The sequence below is a fragment of the Aspergillus flavus genome, chromosome 7, assembly GCF_009017415.1.
Source record: "Aspergillus flavus chromosome 7, complete sequence".
Classification (NCBI taxonomy): domain Eukaryota; kingdom Fungi; phylum Ascomycota; class Eurotiomycetes; order Eurotiales; family Aspergillaceae; genus Aspergillus; species Aspergillus flavus.
In genome coordinates this window covers 2,125,464-2,150,462 of record NC_092404.1, presented here as the reverse complement: position 1 = coordinate 2,150,462, position 24,999 = coordinate 2,125,464, and the positions used below count along the sequence as shown (strand labels likewise).

Here is a 24,999-nt window from a genome sequence, read left to right as displayed (position 1 = left end):
TCACATAATTCAGGACATACAGTCTACGCACTCACCATTGCACAAACACTGTCCTGGCTACTGTGGAAGGCGCTCGATCTTGACGTGTACTTTCCTAAACTGACAAGCTATAACGCAACTGTTCATAGAAAAGGGTATGGAGTCGTGGGAATGGAGATGAGTATTGTACTGGAACTTAACTGCAGAAACAGATCACCGCTTTACTCTTTTCGACAGGCACTTCTTCGCCAAGCTGGCGTATCATCCGTGTGTCGGCGAAGTGATAAACAGGGCTCGATTGATGATCCGAGGAAAAAAGTATTCCACGGACCTGACTTCCCATAAGAGTATCAACTGAGGAGAGATACTGAACGCAGATGGAATTATTCAGTTCGAAACTATGATCTCGAGGCCTTGACTACTCGGGCCCAGGAGCGTATAGGAATATCAATAAACATATGATTGAGCTAGATCCAAAATTGCATCAACCTCACAGAGTGATCTTAACACTTTGGCGTATAAGAGCTCTGGAATAATCCTAACTGCTTTGGGCGGCCCGTCTATATTGGACAGGTGATATTCCAGGCTTAAATGGGGTCATAGACACGCCACCAAAGCTACGAGTAGGTACATCACTGCGCGATTTGCTCGCGCAATGTAGATTTTATGCAATACGCATAGATAGAGTGAGCGCATATACCTAATGCTCTGGGTTATCTCACACGCTGGCTGGTGTGCAGCGAAATATTTAATCTTGACGGATGTTTGGAAACATAAGTTTACTGTAGTGGTAGGTCAATAGTTCGTAGTTTCGTTGGAAAAAAGCGTTGCAGGTGGCCTTTTAGTCCGGAAAAATGCTCTGATCTAAGCTAGGAATATTCATCTCACATCCCTGACGCAAAATAAAATACCTCCATCATGTTACCCATCTCTCTATAATTAACTGATGCAGCGCAAATCTTTACCTTCTAGCGTGTATAGGTTGACCAGGCTGATTAGCTCGACACAGCCTTTCGTTCCTGACTTGGCTGCGTATAGACGGATGGTAATCTATCTACGTACATGTAATTACCTGGCTAAGAATGCTAGTCCCTTTACTGAGCAAGATGATGTATGCTAAGCTGAATTAAGCTTGCTACTGTAAGGTGCATTCTCTAAAGGTATTTTCTGGGTTGAGTCTTTATCGAAGTTAGTTCTTTTGCTCCTAGAATTTAATACGAACCCCCCTACCCAGTCTAAAGGGGTATGGTGGTTTATGAACAACTAAATTTGCGGATTCCGATAGTAGAACTTTCTCTAACTATCTAGGAGAACGTCTCATCCTTGATAGGTAGCGAGCGGTTTTGCTATCAAGTCGTAGACTGATTGAAGGTTGAAATGTAGCCGGAAGACTCTTTATCTATGAAGCGATTGTGATATTATCCAGTCTAGGTACTTGAGTGGCATTATAAGCGAGTTGATAGTAAAGTGTTCCGCTAATGAGACTCGCCCAGACATCATACCCCCATATCCCAACGGTCACCTTCGTGCACCACAAGAGAATGATAATATAGTGTCCTAATTGCGTTCCTTGAATGAGGTAATATGGCGGTGGTGGTTAAAGAGGTGATCGACTAATACCCACGGAGACCACCTCCTAGACTGAGCTAACGCCTCCTGCGATGACCTTCCTATGATTCTCTGATAGTTTGTAATAACCATGCCTATATTCCCACGCATGTTAAAAGGGAATCGGAGTATTTTGTCAAATTCGTCAAATTTGTCGAGAGAGACCTTCCTGTTACCCCTCTCAAGCCGATGTTATTCCTATCAACACCCTCAGCTTCAGATGGCTAATATTGTAGGAAATCCACAAGATTTCTTTAGATATACTAGTGGACGATGGATTTGGGATGAGAGGCAGCAGCTTCGAGAGAGGTACCGTGAATTTGATATACTCGAAGTGCAGAAAATTGCTACGGAATTATCATCCTCTGGGTCCTGTGTTAGCATGGCAAAGATAGGGGAAGGGTCATATAACAAGTCTTTCAAGCTCACTATGGGCAACGGGAAGACTGTCATCGCTCGAATTTTAAATCTGAATACTGGGCCAGCTTTCTTAACAACAGCCTTAGAGGTTACTCTAATGGACTTTATAAGTAGCTTTTACTATCGATCATATTAATTATTTTTTTTTTTAGATTTGTAGATTAGTGATCTGACATAACTTTCAATTAAAAGCTATATTTTATCTTCCAGTCTTTAAAGTTCTTGCGTGGAATTCTGCGATAGACTCTATAAACCGTGTCGGAGCTGAGTATATTATTATAGAACATGCCCCAGGTAAAGATCTCGCAGACGTTTGGATAGAAATGGACCTTGGACGTAAGATTCAGACAATGGAGGATATAGTGACTATTTAATATAAATTGTTATCGTTGAAAATTTTCGAGTACGTTTGTTTATGATTAAGAAACAAAGTTTTATATGCTTTCTAACTAGAGTAGATATGGTTACCTTTTTTATATAGGAAAGACGCACCTCCTGGGTCTTATTTTATAATAGTCGAAGGAGACAACTTGTCGCATAAGCTTAAATATAATATTGCTGAAATATTTTCTATCGGGCCGATGGTAGATACAGCAATTCAGAGTAAGGGGCGAGGCGATATAAATATTTAATGTGGACTATATACGCCTGTTTCGTTATTTTTTTTCGCTGGGTTTAATTGATAATTGTATACAGGGGCTTCTACGATTGACTACATACAGGCTTTTGTTTTTTAAAAGATAGCTTAAATTCAGAAACATACAATTCCGCGTTCTTTAAATAATCCGTTATTCGTTTCCCATAGCTAGAATAATTCCGCTAAACATGTTTCTCTTCTCCAGAGATATCTATCTGTTGCTCCTCATCTAATTCCACAGGAGCAAGATATTTTAGGGTTGTTCTTATAGTATCTAGACCTTCGCACTTCTAATATTTTTGTCGATGACAGCGGTTATATTACTAGCATCATAGACTGGCAGAGCGGTCCTTTGTTCCTAGAGGGCCGTCATCCTGATTTTCTCGACTATAACGGTGACTTGATGCTCGAACTACCTGAAAATTTCAAGCAACTAGACGAAAATACGCAAAGTGCTGTTAAGGACAAAGCCACCAACTCGATCCTATTATATCTCTATGAGAATTATACGGTGGAACGAAATCCAATTTTGAGCAAAGTGTTCCAGTATCCAAATGGCAAGACAATAACAAATCCCATCCGCTTTGTAGGGAATACATGGGATGGAGATATCTTGCCATTACGAGAGTCTTTAATAAGGATATAGAAGTAAGTCATGAGATAAACTTGTATAATTGACCAGTTATGCTCACTGAAAGATGTTTAAAGGAAGTGGGATTCATTATACCGTATAGCTAAGTGCCCCATCGACTTCTCCTCTGAAGAAATTTGCAAGCATTATGAGGATGGTGAAGGCTGGAATGAAGTACAAGACTTCTGGGATGCCTTATCGGGTATCCTGAGCAAGGATGGCTGGACTTCACATGCAACATACGATCAAGCTCTTTCCATCTATTCTCAGATCCAGGCTCATACGGCCCCTCACTCAAGCCATAATGCATTGCCAAAGGAGTAGTTTAATTCTGTGGGGGAACTGCTCCAGAGAACAATTTTGGTTTCCATCGACGAATGAAACTTGTATAGAACGTACAATGGATTGTCAAAGTATGCTTGTCGTATATCCTCTGCAGAAGCTGTCGAATCCTCCCGCGAGAGATACTATTTCCCCGCAGACCCCGATTTCACACGAGGCGGGTCCAACCACTCAGATATCATAAAACTATTAAGAGCTTGGGTGGGGGTTGGAGAGGGTAGAAGTAACGAATCTAATGACGATATGTCCACGGTTAATCTATTAAGCCATGGGGTTGACCGGTAGGAATGCAAGATCACGGACACGCGGTATAACAGGCCAAAGAAAGATAGCGCCAACGATTCCATCCATGTCTACACGTAAGAAATGATACAATCAAGATGACTAGTTGGAGAGAAGAATGTAATCAATCCACCACCTTCCCGCATGCGAACCTCGGGAAGAGTAAAGTAAAGTCACCATGATTTATGCCAACAGTACAGCTGATTACGCCACAAGAGATCCTTTGCCACGAATCAAATATCACTCAGAGCGGGGTACACACCATTACCACAGGAAGATCAGTGACCGGAGATAATAAGCGCAAGCTAAATTCAACACTAAATGTGAGCTTCCTTCCAGAACCAGAGGTCAACCGCCGGACATATGCAGGATTTCAATAGTTTCTGCAAGTGCTTACCCTAAGGCTGAGCACGGCTGCAGGTGCATATCGCAGGAGCAACGCGTCGAGTAATCATTGGAATGGAATGACGGTTGAGTCGGCCTTGGGCGGGGTGGACGAACTTTGGCGCCAATCCTTGGGCGAGATGGATGCCCGCTTGGATCCGGCTATACGGTCGAGAGGGGGATGCGTTGAAAGAGGGGTATCACTAGTAGTAGAAGTGTTGGTTCTGTGTCAGTGAAGTGAATATTCTCTATCCTATCGTGGTATGTGATGGTTGTATCCGGGTGAGGTCGTTAGGGTTATCCATTTTTAGAACATTTAGTCCGAACCTCCCCCCAATGACCCTGAATTTACGAGGAAATTTCACGGCTAATTGATACTATTTTCGTATCCATTCCACCAATCATACTGGAAGGATATGCTGATCCTGCAAGACTAGTGGGTGACCATCTGCAAGTTGTCGTAAAGTCGTCACAGTCGGCGCTTAAGGTTATCGTGATGGGGCCATTGGATTGGGTTCCGTTCCCTTGGAATCCAATCTGATTGCTGCAACAATTTGCTATGATTAGAAGGCCCAAACTAGAGCAAATTTGGTGTGTTGACTCTCATGACAATAATCCCATCTGGCATGACGAGGAAAAAAATATAATAAGATCTCGATGGGTTTCCCCAGGCCTTCCTTCCTCTTCTCCTTTTCATCATCAAACCCTCCAGAGAATAACCTGGGGTTGTTCGTGGTTTGGAACCACGTTACTCTCTCTGAACAATCCTATCCTATACTTCATCTGTTCTTTTGATCAATCATCCACCATGGGTGTGATTCGTCTCCCACGTCCAACGGGTCTATATGTGCCCACTTCTCCTACTCGCAGTCTTACAACCGATATGATCTCTAGCCCCCTTTCTCCCGACTTTACCTTTGACTCGGAGACTCTCCCTCCTTCAATCCTTCCCGCCCTCGAGTACATCTCCTACAAACTCGAGCAGAAAATGATGCATGCCACGTTGCTAGTGGGTCGTGGAAAGCCATATCCCACCGGTGAACCATCCGACCTCATGGTAATTCCCATCGACGAGCTTGACCAACAAACATGGCGAGCCGTCTACCGTGCCGTGGTCAAAGCCGCCAGCAAGTTCTCGCTGGGTCAGAGCTGGACCGACGCGCTAAATCGCAGTCAATACGAGCGTCAGGCCAACAAGTACCTGGTCCAACAGTCGATCATGCAAAACGAGGTCATTTTCAGCCGAGAAGGCCTCACGTTGCTCAATGTAGACCGAATCTACACATTCAAACGCCGGCTGTGCATTCTTTCCAACCAAGGCAAAAATCCCGAAGCGTCCTGCGTCACATCCTGCGTGCAGCTCCTGCATCGCACTATTGGGGATTTTCAGGGTCGCCCGTTCAGTAAAGCATTCTTCCACCGCGTATATGAACAGCTCGACGTGCGGGATGAACTCCTGACCCACATCGCCCAAACTTATAAGAAGCAGTTCGGCCAGGAAGGGATCATCCTGCCGCCGCGCGCGCGGGCAGAGCACAGCAGCCGGAACTCCCCGAAGCGCACCGTTCGGGCGCGCATAGAGGCCAATCCGCCGAGATATAGGGCTGCTCCGGCTAAGCGGGGACCCAAGACCCCACAGTCTGCTTCTGATGTTACCCCGATTACGAGGAACGAGTGGAACATCCTCAATTCCAATCTGCAGCAGACTAAGCCCTCCGTCACCAAATGGACGCCGTCGCCGACTGTTCTCGCCGCCGCTTGATCTAGGAAGTAGACAGCTAGATGTCGACCGGCATCGCATGCTTAATCCTTACTTTCCTATCCCCAAGTTGACAGATTACCGAGCGTGCTGCTTCGTTGCGGCTAGAACATTCCGAGATGGTTCGTAACCGTCCATCATCTGTCAAACATGCCGATCCCAAGTGGATCTGGCCCAAGATATCGGCGAACCGGCCAACTCGGCCTTGGTTACCAACGCCGTAACTCAAATCTAGGGAGTATGAACCCTTCCGAGGATATCGTTCTTCACGTTTGTTGACGCGTGAAGTATTTCCACGCTCCCCAGAGCGATATCTGGAATCAGTCCGTCTCTACATACCACCCCCCAAAGGATAGAAGAGGGGCGATGGATGGTAAAGACTGCCCCTGTCAAAAGGTAGCAACGTGTACATAGACTTAAAAATCGAATTGACACATTTGGAAGCATTTGTTATCACGAGTTCTTGCGTAGTGGAGTAGAGTCACATCGGTAGCCTCCGACTGACGATGCCGAAGAGGGGTGGATTTGGTGGGGCATCGGCAGTCATCGGCCGTCACATTCCACATGAACTCTGGACTTTGTATGGCCTGAGATTGACAAAAAGCAATGCGAGGTTCGTACAGAGAAGTATACTATTCGCCTATCATATCGCTTTCACAGGTCATCCTGCTCTCACACCGCTGATCCAAGGTCGGAAACCATCGGAAAACCGCGAGAAGCGCAAGGGAGTCGAAGTATGGAACTCGGCCAACAAGCGAGGAAACAAGCTTTAATTTGCTCAGATCGACTTCGTCCAGTTCGCTTGGCTCTTTTTCTTTCTTGGATCCACCATTGGCTGTCATTATTGATAATACATTTTACTCTTATCTATCGTCTTTCTTCCTACCCCACATAGGAAATAAAGATTCATCCACCACACTCACGCGACAGATACAGAATTTTAAACCCCCGGATAGACCGTATATTGGAAGGGACGGGATATTACAACCGCCTGCGAGAACCAATCTCGTCAATTGAGACTCTTCATCATGAGGGAATCATCCCCTCCTAGCTTCTCGGAGGCCATGTCAGACTCCCAGAGTGTCGATACCAAGAGCAAATGGACGCCGAAATCACTCATTCGACATGCTGAGCGCTCCCATAGTCGCATACCGGGAGTTCGCAAGATCCCTTTTCCTGCTCTTGCTATCATATTATTCATTGCATTTATCAATGTAGCGGTATGGATTGCGGTTGCTGTTGTTCTGGTAAGCTATTCTCGATGTCGTGGCGAAGGCATTGGACTTGGCTCTCTATGTTAGGATATCCGTTAACATATTTCTCAGCGTTACTATCCGTATGTCGTCCTACCCAACTAGGAGCTTGACATTTGTGCTATATGAAACCCTTGTCGATGCTGACAATGCTATAGGTCTCTGGTCTCCAATGCCGTCCTCGCGTATACCTTAGGGTTGAGGCATGCCTTTGATGCTGATCATATCTCAGTATGTGTTCTGTACTGTACACAGAAACTCATCTGACACGCAATGTTAGGCTATCGATTTGATGACGCGTAGGCTGCTGGCCACGGGCCAGAAGCCCGTAACCGTGGGAACATTCTTCTCCCTTGGTCACTCAACGTGCGTGCTCTTGTTCCCTTGATTCCATTGACAGGGCTGACAAACTACCAGCATTGTCATCGTCACATCTATCGTTGTGGCTGCCACTGCAGCCGCCGTGTCATCCCGCTTTGACAGCTTCAGTACTGTCGGCGGTATCATTGGCACATCTGTCAGTGCCGCTTTTCTCATCTTGTTAGGTCTCATGAACTTCTACATCCTGTATAAGCTGTACAAGCAGATGCAGAAAGTTTTAGACCTCTCAGAGGGCCAAGAAGATGAAGCCTGGAAGATTGAAGGAGGCGGAGTCCTGTTCAATGTACTCAAACGGATGTTCAAATTGATTGACCGGTAAGCTGCACCGTATTAGAGGTGAAATGAAGCTTGGCTAACCGTTTCCCAGTCCTTGGAAGATGTACCCGCTTGGTGTTCTCTTTGGTCTTGGATTTGATACATCTTCGGAGATAGCGCTACTTGGGATATCCTCTGTTGAAGCTGCGCGAGGCACAGACTTCTGGGTTATTCTGATCTTCCCGATCCTCTTCACAGGTTTGTTTAAAAGCAATATACTTAACTAGTAAATAACCTTACTAACACCCACCTAGCTGGAATGTGCCTCCTCGACACCACCGATGGAGCCCTCATGCTCTCGCTATATGTTCAGCCCGCTGCTAATTTCCTCCCACCAAAAGAAGATAGCTCTACCGCCGAGACGCCACTTATCGGCGAGGATCACGAAATTCAGCCCTCCCAGAACCACCGCGACCCTATCGCGTTCCTGTACTACTCTATCGTGCTGACCTGCTTGACTGTCGTCGTCGCTATCGTGATCGGTGTCATTCAGCTTCTCACCCTGGTGCTCAACGTCGCCGAGCCCACTGGTAAATTCTGGGATGGCGTGCAAACAGCCGGAGACTACTACGATGCTATTGGCGGTGGTATCTGCGGATTGTTTATCATCATCGGTGGTCTAAGTGTTGTCGTATATAAGCCATGGAGGAGATGGGTTGCCAGAAGACACGGAAAGACCATTGTGACAGACGAGGAGGGAAACCGGGACAATGTCGCGGCACCAAGAACCGAGACTCCTATCCTGGGAGAAGAACGGGGTGGTGCGTCCGGTCCTAGCTACGGTGCTGTCAGTAAGAAGCCTGCGTCTCAGGTTGCGGTGGAGCCGGTGGATGGACCTGCTTGAGTGGATTGATGACATGCATTAAATACATGTTGTTGACATGAACTTAGAATTGGATAATGGCGAAATACATGAGTATGAAACTATTTGGGATATGCACGACATGACAAAATAAAAGGTTCTTCTTCTGGCATATTGTATGATGCATTGCGAAGTTCATAAAGAATATCATGGATGCCTTTTCCGGTAGACGGAAGTCTGCCTCAGGCAGAAGTATATTTAATGACATCACAGCCATCCATCCAAAATTCTTCAAGACGAGACACCAAAACCCACTCAGAGATCAAGATATCGTACTATGATATCTACCTACTCACATCTAACACCGATTACCTACTGCAGGTGTGCAATTGAGTAGTAACCTCTGCTAGTAGCGGGGTTCGTATCGCATATATACGAGGTTCTAACTCAAAAAACAATGATGTCTGACCCTTAATGACAATTCATCTCCAACTTAACGTGCATAATGGGGGACTAATGCTTGACTTGTTCTACGTCACATCTATATTGAATTTCTATATATATACACCTCTGTTCATTACCTTATATACAATGCACTAACATATACACGGAGCGATGGAAATAACACCCCACTATGTCTGATAATTTATCCGATATCTCATCTTTACACGACGGTCACGGACCAAGCTTCTCCTCCTGTCCAGCCATATTCGTGCTGCCTACTCATCTCGGTCTGGAAACACTGCATCAAGTAGAAGAGAGTCTTGTCAGTCGAGACGCAAGCCTGACATACGATATTTCCGAGGCGAGATTGATTCTCGGCAAAATCGGACAGAAGAAACGGGCCGCTTTGGAACTTAGATCCCGCGGTGTATGGACAGAGGACCTTGATCATTCGGCTTCGAAAACCACAGCTAAGAGAGGCGGCAACCATGAACCCGTCCCGCGACCTGTGGAAGTCGTCACGGAGGTGGACGTGGTTGATCTCAGTACGGAGACAGAGAGTGAAGAAGACGGCGTGCGGAGCAAACACAGCACCGGCAACCATTTAAAGCGACCGAGACCGAGGTCCGTATCAACTGATCGATCATCCGCCGGTTCAGGTTCCGGGGAGGGAGCAGATATACTCCGAGTTGTCCGTCTAGAATGGCTAGACTCATGCGTTGAATCAAAAGAGCTTGTACCCCTCGATCCGTTCGTGGTATACGAAGCTCGCAAGGTCGAGCGCCCTGCCACCAAACCCAACGGCACAGAGGCAGTAGCATCCCAAGCAAGCGATATACTACAAAGGGCAAAGAAAGATACCCTATTTAAGCCACCCCCGACACCATCTAGCCGGTTCTCTCGCCGAACTCACGAAGCACCATCCAGCCAACATCGCCCACCAAAACTATACCGACAGACTACATCTGAAAACGAAGAAACGGCCCCCTTACCACCAGCCCCAGACTGGGTCAAGAACCATATTCTATACGCCTGCATGCGCTCTGCGCCTCTCCACCCACCCAACGAAAGATTCATCAACCAACTAGTGAAAATCCGTAGAATTCGAGAGTTAACACTCGACGAGATTGGCGTGCGAGCTTATAGCACTTCCATTGCATCAATAGCCGCCTACCCGTACGAATTCCGCCGTCCGTCTGAGATCCTCACCCTACCGGGCTGCGATACCAAGATCGCCAACCTCTTCGCCGAATACCAGCAAAGCGAAGATGGCACCATCGAAGCCGCGGCGGCACTAGATACAGACCCGGTCCTCAGAGTTCTACACGAATTCTACAATATCTGGGGCGTAGGCGCCAAAACAGCCCGTGACTTCTACTACTACCGCCAATGGCGAGATCTAGACGACGTAGTCGAACACGGCTGGAACAGCCTCTCTCGCGTGCAGCAGATCGGCGTGAAATATTACGATGAGTTCCTGCAGGGCATACCCCGTCACGAAGTCGAGGATATCGCCAAGATCATCCATCGACACGCTAATCTCGTCCGTCCAGATGCTCGGTACGACGGCCGTGGGGTTGAATGTATTGTGGTGGGTGGGTATCGACGTGGGAAGGAGGCTAGCGGTGATGTTGATCTCGTCCTGTCTCACCGTGACGAGTCTGTAACGAAGAACCTGGTCGTTGATATCGTCGGTAGCCTCGAATCAGAAGGCTGGATCACGCATACTCTAGCCTTGCATATGACCACATCCAACCGGGATCAACAGACTCTACCCTACAAGGGAGACGATACAGGGAAACATTTCGACAGTCTAGACAAAGCTCTTGTCGTATGGCAAGACCCGAACTTCGATGACGACGCAGACCCCACTCCATCGTCTGATGCAAATGCCGAAGAACAATCTCGCCAGAAACGGAAACGTAACCCTAATCCCCACCGCCGTGTGGACATCATCATATCCCCCTGGCGCACCGTTGGATGTGCCATCCTCGGTTGGTCGGGCGATACTACCTTCGAACGGGACCTACGCCGATACGCGAAGAAATCGCGAGGGTGGAAATTCGATTCTAGCGGGGTGAGGGAACGTACCACTGGAGGACAAGTGATTGATCTTGAACGGGAAGGGAGAACGTGGGAAGAAAGGGAAAGGCTTGTTATGGAGGGCTTGGGAGTTGGTTGGAGGCCTCCTGTGGAGAGGTGTACCAGATAGCTTCTACAACTTTTGTATAACTTGGTACTGCAAAGATAAAACAATATAACGCGTTAACAGCAAGGCTTTCGTTCAAGTCTATAAGCTGAATTGTCAGACCAACTACAGTGGTAGCTTATTTCATGTTGGACTAGTTTCCCACACTGAACCCATTTGTGACGATGCTCTGGAATTCCCGCTCTTCTTGTGGGCCCCCTCCACCATGCCCACCGAGCATCAGTAAGTGAGACGATAGCATTAATACTATTCTCGGGAAGCATATCGTGCTTGTGTGAGGACATGACATTGCCGAGGACGAGACCAGGGATGATTTCTTTCATTCGGGCTCCGAAGGCCTTCCGCCATGCCTTTCGTTTTTCGTCCCATGTCTTTCGCTCTGCTGAGTTTCTGGTACTCTTGGTTTCTGGGGTTCTGGTTTTCTTCGTCTTTTGGTGGGTTGGGGATGATGGTGGGTGAGTTGATTGTTGGAGTCATTGTTCCTTGTAGTCTGTATAGGGTTATTAAGTTCCTGAGTTTTAGTGTTCAGCGGGTGAGAAGGTGGATGATGGTATTGTAGTATCTGAGATGGAAAGTTGAAGCTCTTGCAAGTGAAGGGAAGGGTAAGTATAGAGTAATTATAGAGCAATAGACAAAGGCTCATCACGTGCCAGTGCTCTGGCAAATCCCAGGAAGTATAGGCTTCAAGACATATTATCTTTACAATAAAGAATTATATCTACACTTTTTAACGAATCACCTTTACTGTTACGGAGTATGGTGGATCTATATAAAGAGCTACTATGTTAAACCTGAAATCTTTCCTATAATCTTGTCTTAGACTGCAAGACGATACAATGTTGATTTCTAACAGCTCATGCTCTTGTATAGTTGAACATATGTAAGGGCCAGGTGATAAGCACTAAAAGTGTAATAAGGTAAGACCCTTCTCTTTCTCTTGTTTCTTAATTGCTTACCCTGGTTGATGATCGACAGGCGGGGCTGAGCGAGGCTGAGCAAGGCTGACTCCACACCGCACCCGACATTGAATAAAAGACATAAGGACGTCAGGTCATAGCCAGTCCTGTATAGCATAACCTTATTGTTTCAACCAAATGCCCGCAAGGTTTGTGGTGGTACCACACGGCGTCGATAGACATGGACGATACTGAACAACCGAGCGATCGAGCCAGCATTGACGATGAAGGTACAAGTCTGTCCAAGACCAACGAGAAAGTAAAAAAACCGCGAACAGGATATGAATGGAAAAACGGAGCATCCATTTGCCTATGTGCAGCAGCATCGATCCTATTCTTGAACATCCTCCTCACTATCATTGCCGCGTCGCGAGCCCAACAATCCTCCCGATCCTTTGAAGCAGAGACAATCTTTGAGGGGAACTGCAAAAAGGCCAAACGCTGGTCCACAGGATTCCACATCCTGATCAATGTGCTTGGCACTATTCTTCTCGGCACGAGTAATTACTGCATGCAATGTTTGAGTGCGCCCTCGCGTAAGGATGTCGACCACGTGCATGCCCACGGCAAGTGGTTGGACATCGGGACTCCGAGCGTTGCTAATTTGAGGGTTATGAGTTGGGTGCAAATTATTATCTGGTGTCTACTTGTTCTGACTTCTCTGCCGTTTCATATCCTGTGAGTTTGAGGAGCTGTATCTCTTAACGGCAAGCGCTGATGAAGATGCAGCTACAACGCAGCTGTTTTCTCTGCGCTGTCTTCAAATGCATATGGCGTGGTTGCGGTTTCCCCAGACGGTCCTATCGGATCGACAAATTCGACTACTAGTGCTTGCTATGAGGACCTGGTGGGAAAAGATGTTGTACAGGTTCAGGCGATGTACCAGGGCAAAGAACTTGAGTCCTTAAGCAAAGAGGACTGTATCAAGGCCTATGGAGCAGCGTTTCTGACCAATCGACGGACCCTTCTCCTTGTGACTAACAACAGTTCAATTAGCTCACCGGGTTTATTTGTTGGCGTTGGTAGCCCTCCAACCTCGGTGGATGATAATCAAAACCCGTTTGATTGGATGTGCACTGGGCCCGATACTGACTTATATGGTGACTTTGGCTCAGGGACGTCACAGTGTCTTCAATCTGCCGTTCTTAAACATGTTAATGGCTGGTCAGTAACTGCTGAACCTTTCGCTAGCAACGATATCGTTGTCGCTGGGACAGGCTTTGCGTTTACCAGACAGAACTATTCCGACCTGCGATATTCATCTTTACCACAGTCCACGCGGGCGGATATCATGGATCTGGGGGCGTTTCTGGAGTCTCCTTTCAATACCGTAAATGATACTTTGGGCTTTATACAGAGCCAGAGCTGGCAGACCCAGCGGTTTGAGTCCCAACTCAATGTGTACATGTCTGACTCTGTCTGTGCGACTGATAGTCGCACACTATCAGTCTCACCCCCACAGTATTATTCGGTAGACCACTGCTTGAGTGAGAAGGTAGAGGAGCATTGCCGAGTCATGTACAGTCCAGCGATTTGTTTAGTGGTTATCTTGTGCAACGCCGTCAAGGTGATTTGCATCATGTTCACTATCCGAATCCGCCGCAAGGAGCTGTTCTTCACTGTTGGCGATGCCATCACATCATTCATGAAATATCCCGACCGGACCACACTTGGCAGATCGTGGGTGGACCAAAAGGAGGCAAAGTCAGTATTTACAAAGCCTCGTCCCATGAAATCCAGAACCCTGCCTCCGCGGAGACGATGGCATTACGCAGTGGGCCGACGACGCTGGGCTCTATCCGTCACCTGGTAGGACATCTCCACCTCCTCTGGTTGGATTTGGTATACTAACACAACGCTTTAAAGGTGTATTGTATGCCTCACATGTGGAGCCGCTGTCACAACCTTCGCATACCTCGGTGTCGGAGAATACCTACCGAACACCAGTATCTCCACAGTCTGGAGTCTAGGCTTCTCTGAAGCGCGTCCGGAGACAATGCTCCGCTACCTGACCACATACAACCTTCTCGCCATGGCCCTTCTCTCCAATGTCCCACAAGTCATCCTCTCATCCCTCTACTACCTAATCAACAGCATCCTAACCTGCATGCTCGCAAGCGCTGAATACACCAGCTACTCAGTGCATCGTCGATATCTCCGAGTATCCTGGCCTGAGGGCCAACAACGCTCCACATATTTCCTTAGTCTACCCTATAGATTCAGTATCCCAACAATGACAATCTCAGCTATACTCCACTGGCTCCTATCGGAGAGCATTTTCTACGTCCGAGTCTATCAATACGACGCAGCCGGTACTATAGATGAAACAAAAACAATATCCACCTGTGGAATGTCACCTATTGCAATGATATTCACCCTTTCACTCACCGGCTTGGCATTGGTTATCGTATTCGGACTATCACTCAAACGATTCCCGACTCAAATGCCGCTCGCCGGAAATTGTAGTCTGGCCATCAGCGCTGCCTGTCATCCTCCGTTGGATGACGAAGATGCGGCGCTGAAGCCGTTGATGTGGGGGGAGGTTGTCATATCTGGTGCGTCAGGGAAGCAAGGAGAGGTTATTATGCCTGGGGAAGAGGTGAGAGAGGAATCGGCTGAAGGGGAAAGGCCTGGTGAGGAAGTGCTTCGGGATAGCCCTCTGGAGCTAGAGGAAAGAAGTTTATTGCCGGTTGTGGAGGGGCAGGGGGGAACTATATACCATTGCTGTTTTACGTCTAGGGATGTTGGAGTGCCGGATCCTAGACGGTTATATGTATGATTCGATATCGTTTGTATTTCCTTAGTCTATTACTGTTCTTCTATCATGAGAGCCGATATATCCTTACATATTATATAATACATGACTTTAACTTATATGCTAAGTAGACTAATTTTCAACACAAGTGAGGCACTAGACCAGACTACGAGTAGAAGGGGTAGACCGAGTTTCTGCAATAGAAGAAAGTGTATATCAGGATGATACGCTCAAGTCTTTCTCAGAATCTCTCGTCCTTACCCCAATGGGCAACTTAATGCCCGTAAGTCTCCCCTGTATACAGCTGAGTTCTTTTGATCCCAGCCACTGTCCATATATTTCAACTTTCAACGTGATAAATGTTTGCCTGTACGTCTAAAGACTATTTGTATTAGTAGTGAAGCATTACGAATCTTTACTGGATATTAAGTAGGCCTTTCAGGTATATCTATACTAGTTTGAGGGAGATCTTGGTTTCTTTTTTTTTTTTTTAGTATTACCTAGTTTGGTATCCCATGGGTAGTTTTAGATCAGACTGGTCGCGTTCCATGGAGACCAAGTAGACAACTTACGATGGAGTTGGCCGCAATTACAGTTTTACTTACGTGGAAGAACCTTTCGACAGAAGATGGGTAATGCATCATCACCCATGTCTGTTTAACCTATCTAGACATCACAAGTCATCCATGTTCAAGAAAAACATCAAGTGGTGTAGTCAAAGAAATTGATATCACAAAATTCAAGATTTTCACATTGGCTCATAGAGAAGATAAGGGGGAACGTAGATAGTTAAAAGCAAAGAGTAGGACCATCGTGTAATATAGCCCAAAAATGAGAGATAAGAAGGAAGATGAATGATAAGGTTAGTAAGAGGTAGATAGAGAGTGATAAAGGGAGGTCGGTCATCAGACCGCAGCAAATGCAACTAATACATGGATGCAATGAACAGGAATGAAGGCAAAAAAACAAAAATCAGATCGTTATACTAAGGCTCTGGAACTAGTCATTTCACCGTAGCGCCCTCTTCCTCTCGTGGTATCATAAGCATTGACGACTCTCATTTGGGCGCCATCATCAGCCTGACTGAAAGCATAGCCGCGTTGTTTGCGCATGCGCTGAACCTGGCGCACTTTGCGGATCGCCTTCTGGAACTGTTCCATGCGTGGGCGGTAGTCTTGTACATTATACTTCTGTATCTCTTGGACGTGGTGGTAATGTTGCGGGTAGTACATCCGCTTGGCGTATTTCCAGGCGTAGTCCCGAAGAAGACAGACACATGGGAGGACGATAGCCATGAGATAGAAGATAGGCGATTTGAAGAGATGGGGAATGGTGCCGTAGTACTCCGTGGAGAAACCGATAGCGGGTGCGGCATAACCATATGCTGGAAGAAACGCTAGCCAGATCACCATTGATCCGGGGATCGCGATGAATGTGTATTTGGTCCAAATGTTAGTGATCAGTGCCGCTTTTCCAAGGACCGTGGCGAGGACTGCCGTGTACAGGGCAGATCCCCATACCCAGTGGCCAGCAACCTTGCCATCTGCTTGCGGAAGGTCCCACAGGAAAATCAACTCCGAGACGAGGTATAGTAGCAAGGAATGGTAGAAACCATTTAAGATCCATGACCAGAAACTGTGCCTTTTGAAGAACATTCCCTTCTGCCCAAGTTGGTACAGCTGAGGATACCGGTCCAATAATCGAGCAGAAATGAACTGATCACAGATGCCCATCGCGAATGGAGGAAGCACGGTGAAAAAGACGTTGTAGAAGGACAGGGTCCACGACTCATAGATAACTTCACCGGAAAAAGCATTTTGGAAAGAGTACTACGTCGTTGTCAGTTGCTATCAGACTCATCAGTGGATGGGAGGTCAGAACATCACTTACCCAGAACTGTGTCATGTAAAGGGCGATATTCTTGTAGAAAGAATACAGAATGACACGACTGATTCTGTGGTAACTCCAAGCCCCATGGACAAGGAGAAGTTTGCGGAGATAACGGAACTGAGCGATAGACACATCGGCGGACCGAGCGGCTTGGAGACCTTCAAGACCACTAATACCAACACCAACATGTGCGGCCTGAATCATGGACACGTCGTTCGCACCGTCACCGATAGCGAGAAGCAAGGATTTGAGGTGACGCTTCACAAGTTTGACTACCAGGGCCTTCTGTAGAGGAGAAACACGGCTGGGAGTTATCAGCATCAGAGCGTCTCATAGGAATAGGCTATGACAACTTACCAGCAGACTACAGCTTTGCACTGAATAGCAAGGTCCAGGAACATTTTTTCCATGTCCTTCTCTAGCGCGAAAGTCAGAGAGCGTCCGTCAATAACCAAAGCTAACGCTTCGATTTCACCCGAAGCATGCTGGCTCTGAACAGCCTGCAGCTTCTTGGTTAAATTTTCTCGGGTAGCTTGAGACGTCTCCTCATTAACAATTAGTAGTGTCATGTCCTCCGAGATCAACTTGCAAGACATTCCAATATTGATAGCAGTTTCCTGTCGATCACCTGTCAAAACCCAGACCTTGATTCCCGCAGTCTGTAGCGTATGGATAGTGTCGGGAACTCCATCCTGCAATCGATCCTCGATAGCGGTAGCTCCAAGAAGGTAAAAGTCTTTCTCAATAAGCTCAGAAGCTTTGTCGAGCTCGTCTGCACGGTTTCCACCAACAGTCGTTGCAGCCTTGTCGTATATCTGGTACCACTGTTGGAATTCTTCCTCGGAAACTTCACGCATGGCCAAACAAAGAGTCCGGAGACCTTCCGAAGCGTATTCTTCCAGGTGCTGTAAAGTCACCTCGACCATGGGATTGTCAGGATTAAGACGCTCAAGGATGACGGTGTCTGCACCTTTGGTGTAGATCCGAATCTTCCCATCTGGACACCTGAAGATCGTTGACATTCGTTTACGCGTCGAATTGAACTCACAGACAGCCAACAGTTCATATTCATACTCATGGCCCCCTACTGTAAAGAGCACGGAGCGAGGTCTCCGATTTGTGAATTGGTAACCCAACGTCGCAGCACCTTCAACGAGAGCGCCCTCATCAGGAGAGGCTGCCTGGTACTTGATTTTGTCGGGTTCCTTTTCAGATCTTTCAGGGATAACGGTGTGGCAAGTAGAGAGAAGTGTGAGAAAATGATGAATCGCGTCTGCTGTCGGATGACCACCTTGTAGGTTCTCTCTGAGCTTCTTAAAGTCATGTACCCCAACCTCCACTCCATCTTCTACAGTGGCTCGTCGATCTTCAGGGATGTCCTCACCATACTGGATGCCACCAATTGTACACTGCTTGAACTCCATCATGTTGCAAGTCAAGGTTCCTGTCTTATCTGAAAAGATGTATTCTATCTGCCCAAGTTCTTCGACTAACGACGACGTTCTACATGTTGCCGGAGTGTCTGTTTTGTCGTAATAGATATCGAGGTCAGAATTGATCAGGAACGCTTGGGCGTATTTGACGATTTCAATAGTCACGAAGAGCGATATTGGGACGAGATTGGAATAAAGGACCCAATAGGTGAATATATCCAGGAAGAATTGCTTTACTGCGTTCGTACTGCCATAGTCAAGGTAGGTGAGTTTGTCGGCCGCGGTTTGTCGGATAATAAGATCGCCGACAGAGCTGATAACACTAAGAGCGATTAGAATGCTGACCAACATCAAGATCTGAACGTTGACCATGCGTTCCACGGCCGTCCGCTTGATCGGCGTCGCTGTCGCATTTCGCATCAACTTCGTCTCATGACCAGTGAAAACGACAATACCGTGAACCCACGGCGTGTTTCGCAGGGTAGCTCCTCGAAGAAGAAGCTGGTCCGGTGCTAGAGGGAGTTCCTTCTCGCCTCCTCCGGCATGCATCGTCAGGGTAGCTTCATAGGTGTAAAGACTGCTATTCGGTTGCTCTGATCGAACCCGCCCACTCAGTCGGCTAAGATCAGCGGGGCTTACCAAATGTGCAGTCTCCGGAATCGCCTGTTTAATCTTTAGGTTGGTTTCTCCATCCAAGTTGGCGGTTTCGATGTAGCACAAGCCCTCGGGTTCAGAAGAAGCCAACAGAACCAAATCGGCAGGAAAGGGTTGCTCCGACTCAACACGAACGATGTCTCCCACAGCGACATCGATCCATTTCGTCTCATGAAATGCCGATCCCTTCAGAACTTGAGTCTTCGAGTAATTGAGAGACTTGTCAGACGAGCGTCGCTTATAGTCTTCTACAAGTTCCTTGATAGCAGAGACCAACAACACAATTAGCAACGGACCAATTGTGGTATAACGATTCGTCGGTGACACGTTTGGGATTTGCTGGAGGACAGCGGTGAACAAGAAAAACAAATTGGCGTATTTGGAAAATTGCTCGTATAAGAACTTCGGAACGAAGGTGATGATGTTATACTTCGCTGTGGAGACGTGGTTGTCGACGAACTTATGTACGGCATTGGCCGGGGGATTGTTCAGCACGATCATGCGAGGTCCGAGAGTCGAAGGGTCGACCTTCTTCCGTCCGAAACCAAACTTGAAATCCGACTTCCTCGACTTTTTCTGACTCGGGGGGATGGCCCCCTCGGTGTGTTCGGTGCTGTCAACTCGTGCCGCCCTTGCACCGGCCTCCGTGAGAGGAAGGTTCATGTCCGAGTATTCCTGTCCCATGCCCAGCATGTGCTTTGCTCTTCCCATTAGCCCGCCTCCCAAGCCCAGTATACTATTCCGCTGATTCGCTTCCTGTACACGATGGTCGGAATGCATATAATCATCATGATCATCCACGTGGTAGTACCCATCATCGTATTCGTCGACGGAGTAGCGCCGGTAGTTGTCCAAGCCCGAGGTTTGAGAATAGGTTCGAGATACACTGGCGGCCCCCATGTAAGGATCGCCTATGTAGGCCCCGGACTGCGGCGGAGGATGCGCGGAGGCTGTCGCATGGGCACCGGAGTGCGGCGGCGCCTGTCCGCCGACAAACTGGTCATAGGAAACTGAAGGTCGCGCCTGGGGGTAATCGGAGTCATCGATATTGTACTGTCGCAACAAATGGTCGTCGTTGACGGGCGGGCCCTGCCCAGGATTATACATAGGGGTCGTATCCTCCAGCTGCAGCAGGTCGTCATCGCGGCCAGCGGCTGGGTGGTGACCGGGAGGCCTACCGCTGGCCATGATGCTCGAGGCGGGTAGGCACCGTCAGAGCAACGTTATGCCCCTGGAGCATTGATCGACAGTGAATGAGGGAGGGAAAAGGAGCGAGACGATGCAAGTATGGAACGACTATAGCTGGGGTTTTGGATTGCGCAAGGGAGTGCAAGAGAAAAAACCAATAATCATGAAACTTGAAGCGAACGGAAACCGAAGGTGACAGAATGGAGAAGGAAATCTGACGACTGCCTGGAAGAAGGTTTATTATTCGTTGGGATGCGGCTTTAACGCTAGTCTTGGGCGGTGTTGTTTTGGATCTCCGTCAGTGGCTGGGGGGGGTTTTTTTCTTTCTTTATTTTTGGGGATCTTCCTTCGATTACTGTACTAGTCAGTAATACTTAGTAGAATAGTATGAGATTAGCTCCTGAGTTATTTTGACTGGGTACTCCGTACGGATTATTCCTTTCTTTCTTTCAGTTCATTTCTTGACTAGTCTCATAAAAATAGGTAGGAACTGGTAACATAAATTAAGTCAATTAATTCGTTCCTGTCTCGCCAATGGGTTTAAAAATAAATCCAAATTAAGCGTCCCTGCGCCTCGACGATGCGCGTCTCGCTCCCCACTCCGCCATCCCAGACTTACCATTTAATGTTCTTCATAAACGAGACGACAAGAGATCTCTGGTATGCATCTGTCGGAAATTTTCCACCTAACGTGGCTGACAACTGCCAACTGAGACAGATTCTTCGTAGTTCCTGAAATACTTGAAACTTGACCAAGGACAACGAGAATCTCGCTTTGTCATGTTTTATACATGATTATAGATGATTCTTAATTAGGTTGACTGATATCCCGAACAGGCCTTTCAATGTCTGCTAATTCTTCTGGATTGTCTTGTCTCCCGAGTCTTTCTCAACCTTCCTTACTAGACTGGAACCAATACAACCCATTTTAATCTCTAGATACACACCAGTAAGAACTAGGATCTCTCTCCCTAAATCCTACTAGTAATAAATATAGTCCCAAATAATTACCCTAGCGCATGCTGGTTTGGAAGAACGCTTGTTAGGACAGGAGCTGCAACACTCTTGTAGAGTCTCCCCGATGTAGATGTACCAGATGATCTGTACGCTCTCATTACGAGAACTCCTACAGTTCAGATGTCACTGTGATGCCTCCAACTCTCTCAGCATCGAGAATTTCCAGTATTAGAAACTGTAACGACAAGCCAGCTCTAGAACGTCCACCGAACGCATGAGTGCTGCAATGCCGAGTGTTGCATATTTAAATTAAATCTGTCACTTTCTCTCCACCGTGGGTCCAATTTTACTTGAAACAGATGGGAGATACAGTCCCACTAGTGATTGCTGCCTGGCCACAACTCAAAGTATCCTATCTACTGTCAAGACGTCTGTACTCAAGGAGGTAAAGGGCAAGGAGAAAAAAAAAAAGGTGGAGGGAGGTCTTTGTCCGTGTAGGACGATCATTGATAATAATTTGAGTAATACCGAGAACACGCAAAATGGACTCCGTTATTTGATATCTATAATACAACAAATCTTAAGCGTATTAAGCACATTGATTCCCATTTGAAAAGATAGATCAAAATTATGAAAGGTTCGCATGTCTACCGATCGTTCGTTGCTCTAGACTCCTCTATCAAGCCGCCCTTAGCCCGTTTTGCAAGGTCAGCTTGTAGCGCCTTGTCAATGATGCCGTTGATCTCCTTCACTTTCTCAAGTGCAACGGATGACTTATTCACGAACACCATGGCACTAACCGGGGACCCAGAGAACTTCGAGAGGTAGCACACATCGCCTGCATTATTCAGGCCCATGACCACGTCCGCCTCAGAGGCCTGCTCTTCTTTCCGAGTGGCATCCACAATGACCCGCTTTCCTTCATCAAAGGTATGAAATGTGACCGATAATGGTTTGTGGGTGATATTCAATGCGACTGGGACCCGCTCGTCGACTCCGTAGACGATCACTTGACCGTCCTTGACGACGGCATCTGGCCGACGGAAATGCTGAAGGCCCGCCATAACTCCAATACAGGCCGCATCAATCAGGTTGCCATCGTAGTTTGTGATGTGCACGTCTGCCCGAACATTCCAGCAGCTGACACCCTTCAAAACGCAAAGCGATTCCGTATCAAGGGCATTCGAATGACGGATCACCCTGTCTAAGACGTTGGACACATATGTCTCAAGGTCGCCCTGTCTTTTGTCCCAGGATACATTAACTATATATCTCCCGGCATTATAAGTTGGACATAAACATACCGGCCATTCTCCCAAGCGGGAGAGCCCATAGCCGTCAACTCCAGGGCAATAGTAAAGATTCCATCGAATGGACGGTCATCATGGGGTTTCGTAACTTCAGACGAGATGCGGACAATGAGGCTGTAAGCTGAGATTAACATCTATCTCTGAAGACTAAACCTCGAGCACTAAGAACTCACCTGGTCTTGCCAAGCTGGACCTTCACATGCCCGTATTCTTCGCCGAACGACACATTTAAGGGACGGAATTGATCGGCCTGACGGCCATCGAGTCTTACATCCTCACGCAGAGCATTGAGGATGAAGTCGCGCTCGGCAATTGAGAGCGGTGCTTCTTTGTTCATGGTTGTGGAGGCGGACTCGGCCCCAGCGGGGTCAGCAAGACGGACTTTCTATAGAAATTTCCTGCACTCCGCAGCGTCATTGAAGAGCGGGCCAAAGTTGTTCCTAAGACTGTCGATCATCAGAAACCCAATCACATGTAGCGTAGTCCAAAGGCGGTGTGCACTCGCTGATTCAGCTTCTAACCTGAGGCCGTCGGCGGAGCGCTGCTTCGGCGGTCATTCAACCTTGAACGACAACCATCGGAAATTTCCAAAACGCGGATTCTGTAGCCCACCATGACTACAGGTGAGAAAATCTTGAGATTTAATATCGCGATGACATTGCGCTAATCTACATATAGCACACAGGCCCACATTCGATCCAGTATGCTTCTACTTCAATCCGGGAATACTTGAATATAGACTCACGGACAACAGGCACAAGGAAAAGAGGCCTTGCGCGGCCCCGCATACCACCAGCGACTGCTCCCAGCACATACGCACTTGAAGACTCGGTAAGTCGGATCTGTACTGTGGGTGTGATTTCCTCTAATATGTTCAAGTCAACTCGGCCAGGGTGGTGAAGGCGAAGCTCAACAACGCGATTTGCGCGCCGAATTGCTCCAAGCCGAAGCCGCTCATTTTGCGAAGAAGAGGGGTATCCCCGTGAATGAACCAACTGTTGAGAGCGCAGCACCCAAACACCAAATAGAAGGCGGTCCATCTGGCAGTGATTCAGTTGGGACGGAGGACGAAGATCCAGAAGCCAAACGGCGGCGAATACTAGAGGAGACGCGGGACATAGATGCGGATTCAGATGGGTCGGAGGATGACAGTAGCGAAGAAGAAAGGTATGCTACTTGGATTCGCAGGCAAGTCAGCTATGCTGACAAGTTTTTAGTGACGATGAAGAAGATGAGGCCGCCGAGTTGATGCGAGAACTGGAAAAGATCAAGAAGGAGAGACAAGAACAGAAGGAAAAAGAAGAGCGCGAACGCGCTGCTGAAGAGGAAGAGAAACGGGAATATGATATTGCCAAAGGAAACCCGCTGCTTAACGCTCAGGACTTCAACTTGAAACGCCGCTGGGATGACGACGTGGTCTTCAAAAATCAAGCCAGGGGAACCGAGGATAAGAGAGGAAAGGAGTTTGTCAACGTAAGCTTGCCCAGCTTGGTCGTGTTGACTTGGCGCTAATCAAGTATAGGATCTGTTGCGATCGGACTTCCACAAGAGGTTTATGGTAGGTTGTACCTGATCATGATTTTTTGATGTTTCTACTAACACTTACCTGTAGGGCAAGTATGTCAGATAAGTTGCACGAAGTTACATCCAAACTAAACATTGGATGCACCATCGTAAGATGATGTCATTGATACAAATACAAAATGGCTCAACAACATTCCGATGGTTTGGTGAACCGTCTTGATCTAGTTGCCTGGCGCCGAGTCGATGCCTACATCATACCACTCCCACATAATGGCTCGTATATCAGTCAGAGTCCTGCTGATCTATCTGTTTGGGAGGGTCCTCTGGCACAAGTGGAATGCGGTGGGCAATGTATTCCCTGAGAGTGGAGTACAATGATCGAAAGTATTCCATTACTGGAGCCACAATCTCATGAGAATCGTCGTATGGCTCTATCAATGTCGCTGGAGTTACTCATAGTTTGCATTGTTTTCATGGCTTGCCAGATCCCTTTTCTCTGTTCAAAAACCGACCATGGTCCATAGCCAGACTACCTTTACAGCTAATGTACACTGAAATTGCAAGCACTATTGCACATCTACATCCAATGAAGAAGTAATTGCGGGTCAGTATTGCTGTATGGAGTATCCTTAGAGCCATCTATGTATCACTCCTCTGTTAAGTAATGATCAACGGATACAATAATGTCGGCAATAATCTCCACCGCCATACAAGCCGCCTTCATCGCAGATAGCAATTATCTCTATCAGTTATCGCTCCAACATCTATCTACTAAAAACATCATCACTGAATAGTTTACCCTAAGAAAGCAAATATGGACTCCCAGCCAACATCCAAGGCATTACATTGTGCGCAACCCATACCACCACATTGACACAGATAGAAC

The 24,999-nt window shown here is 47.3% G+C and overlaps 7 protein-coding genes across 7 annotated transcripts; 5 read left to right on the top strand and 2 right to left on the bottom strand.

The window, feature by feature from the left end:
- Window positions 1-5,091: 5,091 nt before the first annotated feature.
- Window positions 5,092-6,045, top strand: F9C07_5948 (uncharacterized protein; the record flags this gene model as incomplete). Its single annotated transcript, XM_041287266.1, has 1 exon — window positions 5,092-6,045. The coding sequence occupies one exon, from the start codon at window positions 5,092-5,094 to the stop codon at window positions 6,043-6,045; it is 954 nt and encodes a 317-aa protein (XP_041150484.1).
- Window positions 6,046-6,548: 503 nt separating this feature from the next.
- F9C07_5947 (uncharacterized protein) lies at window positions 6,549-6,815 on the top strand (the record flags this gene model as incomplete). The annotated part of the gene is made up of 1 exon (XM_071511417.1): window positions 6,549-6,815. The coding sequence occupies one exon, from the start codon at window positions 6,549-6,551 to the stop codon at window positions 6,813-6,815; it is 267 nt and encodes an 88-aa protein (XP_071367051.1).
- Window positions 6,816-6,943: 128 nt separating this feature from the next.
- Window positions 6,944-8,921, top strand: F9C07_1879328 (nickel transport protein). Its single transcript, XM_041294847.2, has 7 exons — window positions 6,944-7,289; window positions 7,368-7,378; window positions 7,454-7,526; window positions 7,576-7,661; window positions 7,713-7,991; window positions 8,044-8,189; window positions 8,246-8,921. Exons 1-7 carry the CDS (start codon window positions 7,071-7,073, stop codon window positions 8,833-8,835), a joined length of 1,404 nt encoding a protein of 467 aa, XP_041150483.1. The 5' UTR covers window positions 6,944-7,070; the 3' UTR covers window positions 8,836-8,921.
- Window positions 8,922-9,427: 506 nt separating this feature from the next.
- On the top strand, window positions 9,428-14,723 carry F9C07_2201030 (uncharacterized protein; the record flags this gene model as incomplete). Its single annotated transcript, XM_071509499.1, has 5 exons — window positions 9,428-11,231; window positions 12,723-13,080; window positions 13,132-14,211; window positions 14,269-14,542; window positions 14,649-14,723. The coding sequence occupies 5 exons, from the start codon at window positions 9,428-9,430 to the stop codon at window positions 14,721-14,723; spliced, it is 3,591 nt and encodes a 1,196-aa protein (XP_071367050.1).
- Window positions 14,724-15,773: 1,050 nt separating this feature from the next.
- F9C07_2281073 (uncharacterized protein) lies at window positions 15,774-21,750 on the bottom strand. The gene is made up of 3 exons (XM_041294852.2): window positions 17,405-21,750; window positions 17,048-17,351; window positions 15,774-16,986 (listed from the first exon to the last, which is right to left on the bottom strand). Exons 1-3 carry the CDS (start codon window positions 20,320-20,322, stop codon window positions 16,138-16,140), a joined length of 4,071 nt encoding a protein of 1,356 aa, XP_041150480.1. The 5' UTR covers window positions 20,323-21,750; the 3' UTR covers window positions 15,774-16,137.
- Window positions 21,751-21,755: 5 nt separating this feature from the next.
- Window positions 21,756-23,143, bottom strand: F9C07_2281072 (exoribonuclease complex, subunit Rrp45). Its single transcript, XM_041294851.2, has 3 exons — window positions 22,763-23,143; window positions 22,584-22,703; window positions 21,756-22,521 (listed from the first exon to the last, which is right to left on the bottom strand). The coding sequence occupies exons 1-3, from the start codon at window positions 22,924-22,926 to the stop codon at window positions 21,927-21,929; spliced, it is 879 nt and encodes a 292-aa protein (XP_041150479.1). The 5' UTR covers window positions 22,927-23,143; the 3' UTR covers window positions 21,756-21,926.
- On the top strand, window positions 23,144-24,878 carry F9C07_2281071 (Pre-mRNA-splicing factor Cwf15/Cwc15). Its single transcript, XM_041294845.2, has 7 exons — window positions 23,144-23,212; window positions 23,268-23,290; window positions 23,344-23,420; window positions 23,469-23,756; window positions 23,807-24,062; window positions 24,112-24,147; window positions 24,202-24,878. The coding sequence occupies exons 1-7, from the start codon at window positions 23,203-23,205 to the stop codon at window positions 24,217-24,219; spliced, it is 708 nt and encodes a 235-aa protein (XP_041150478.2). The 5' UTR covers window positions 23,144-23,202; the 3' UTR covers window positions 24,220-24,878.
- The last annotated feature ends 121 nt before the right edge of the window (window positions 24,879-24,999 follow it).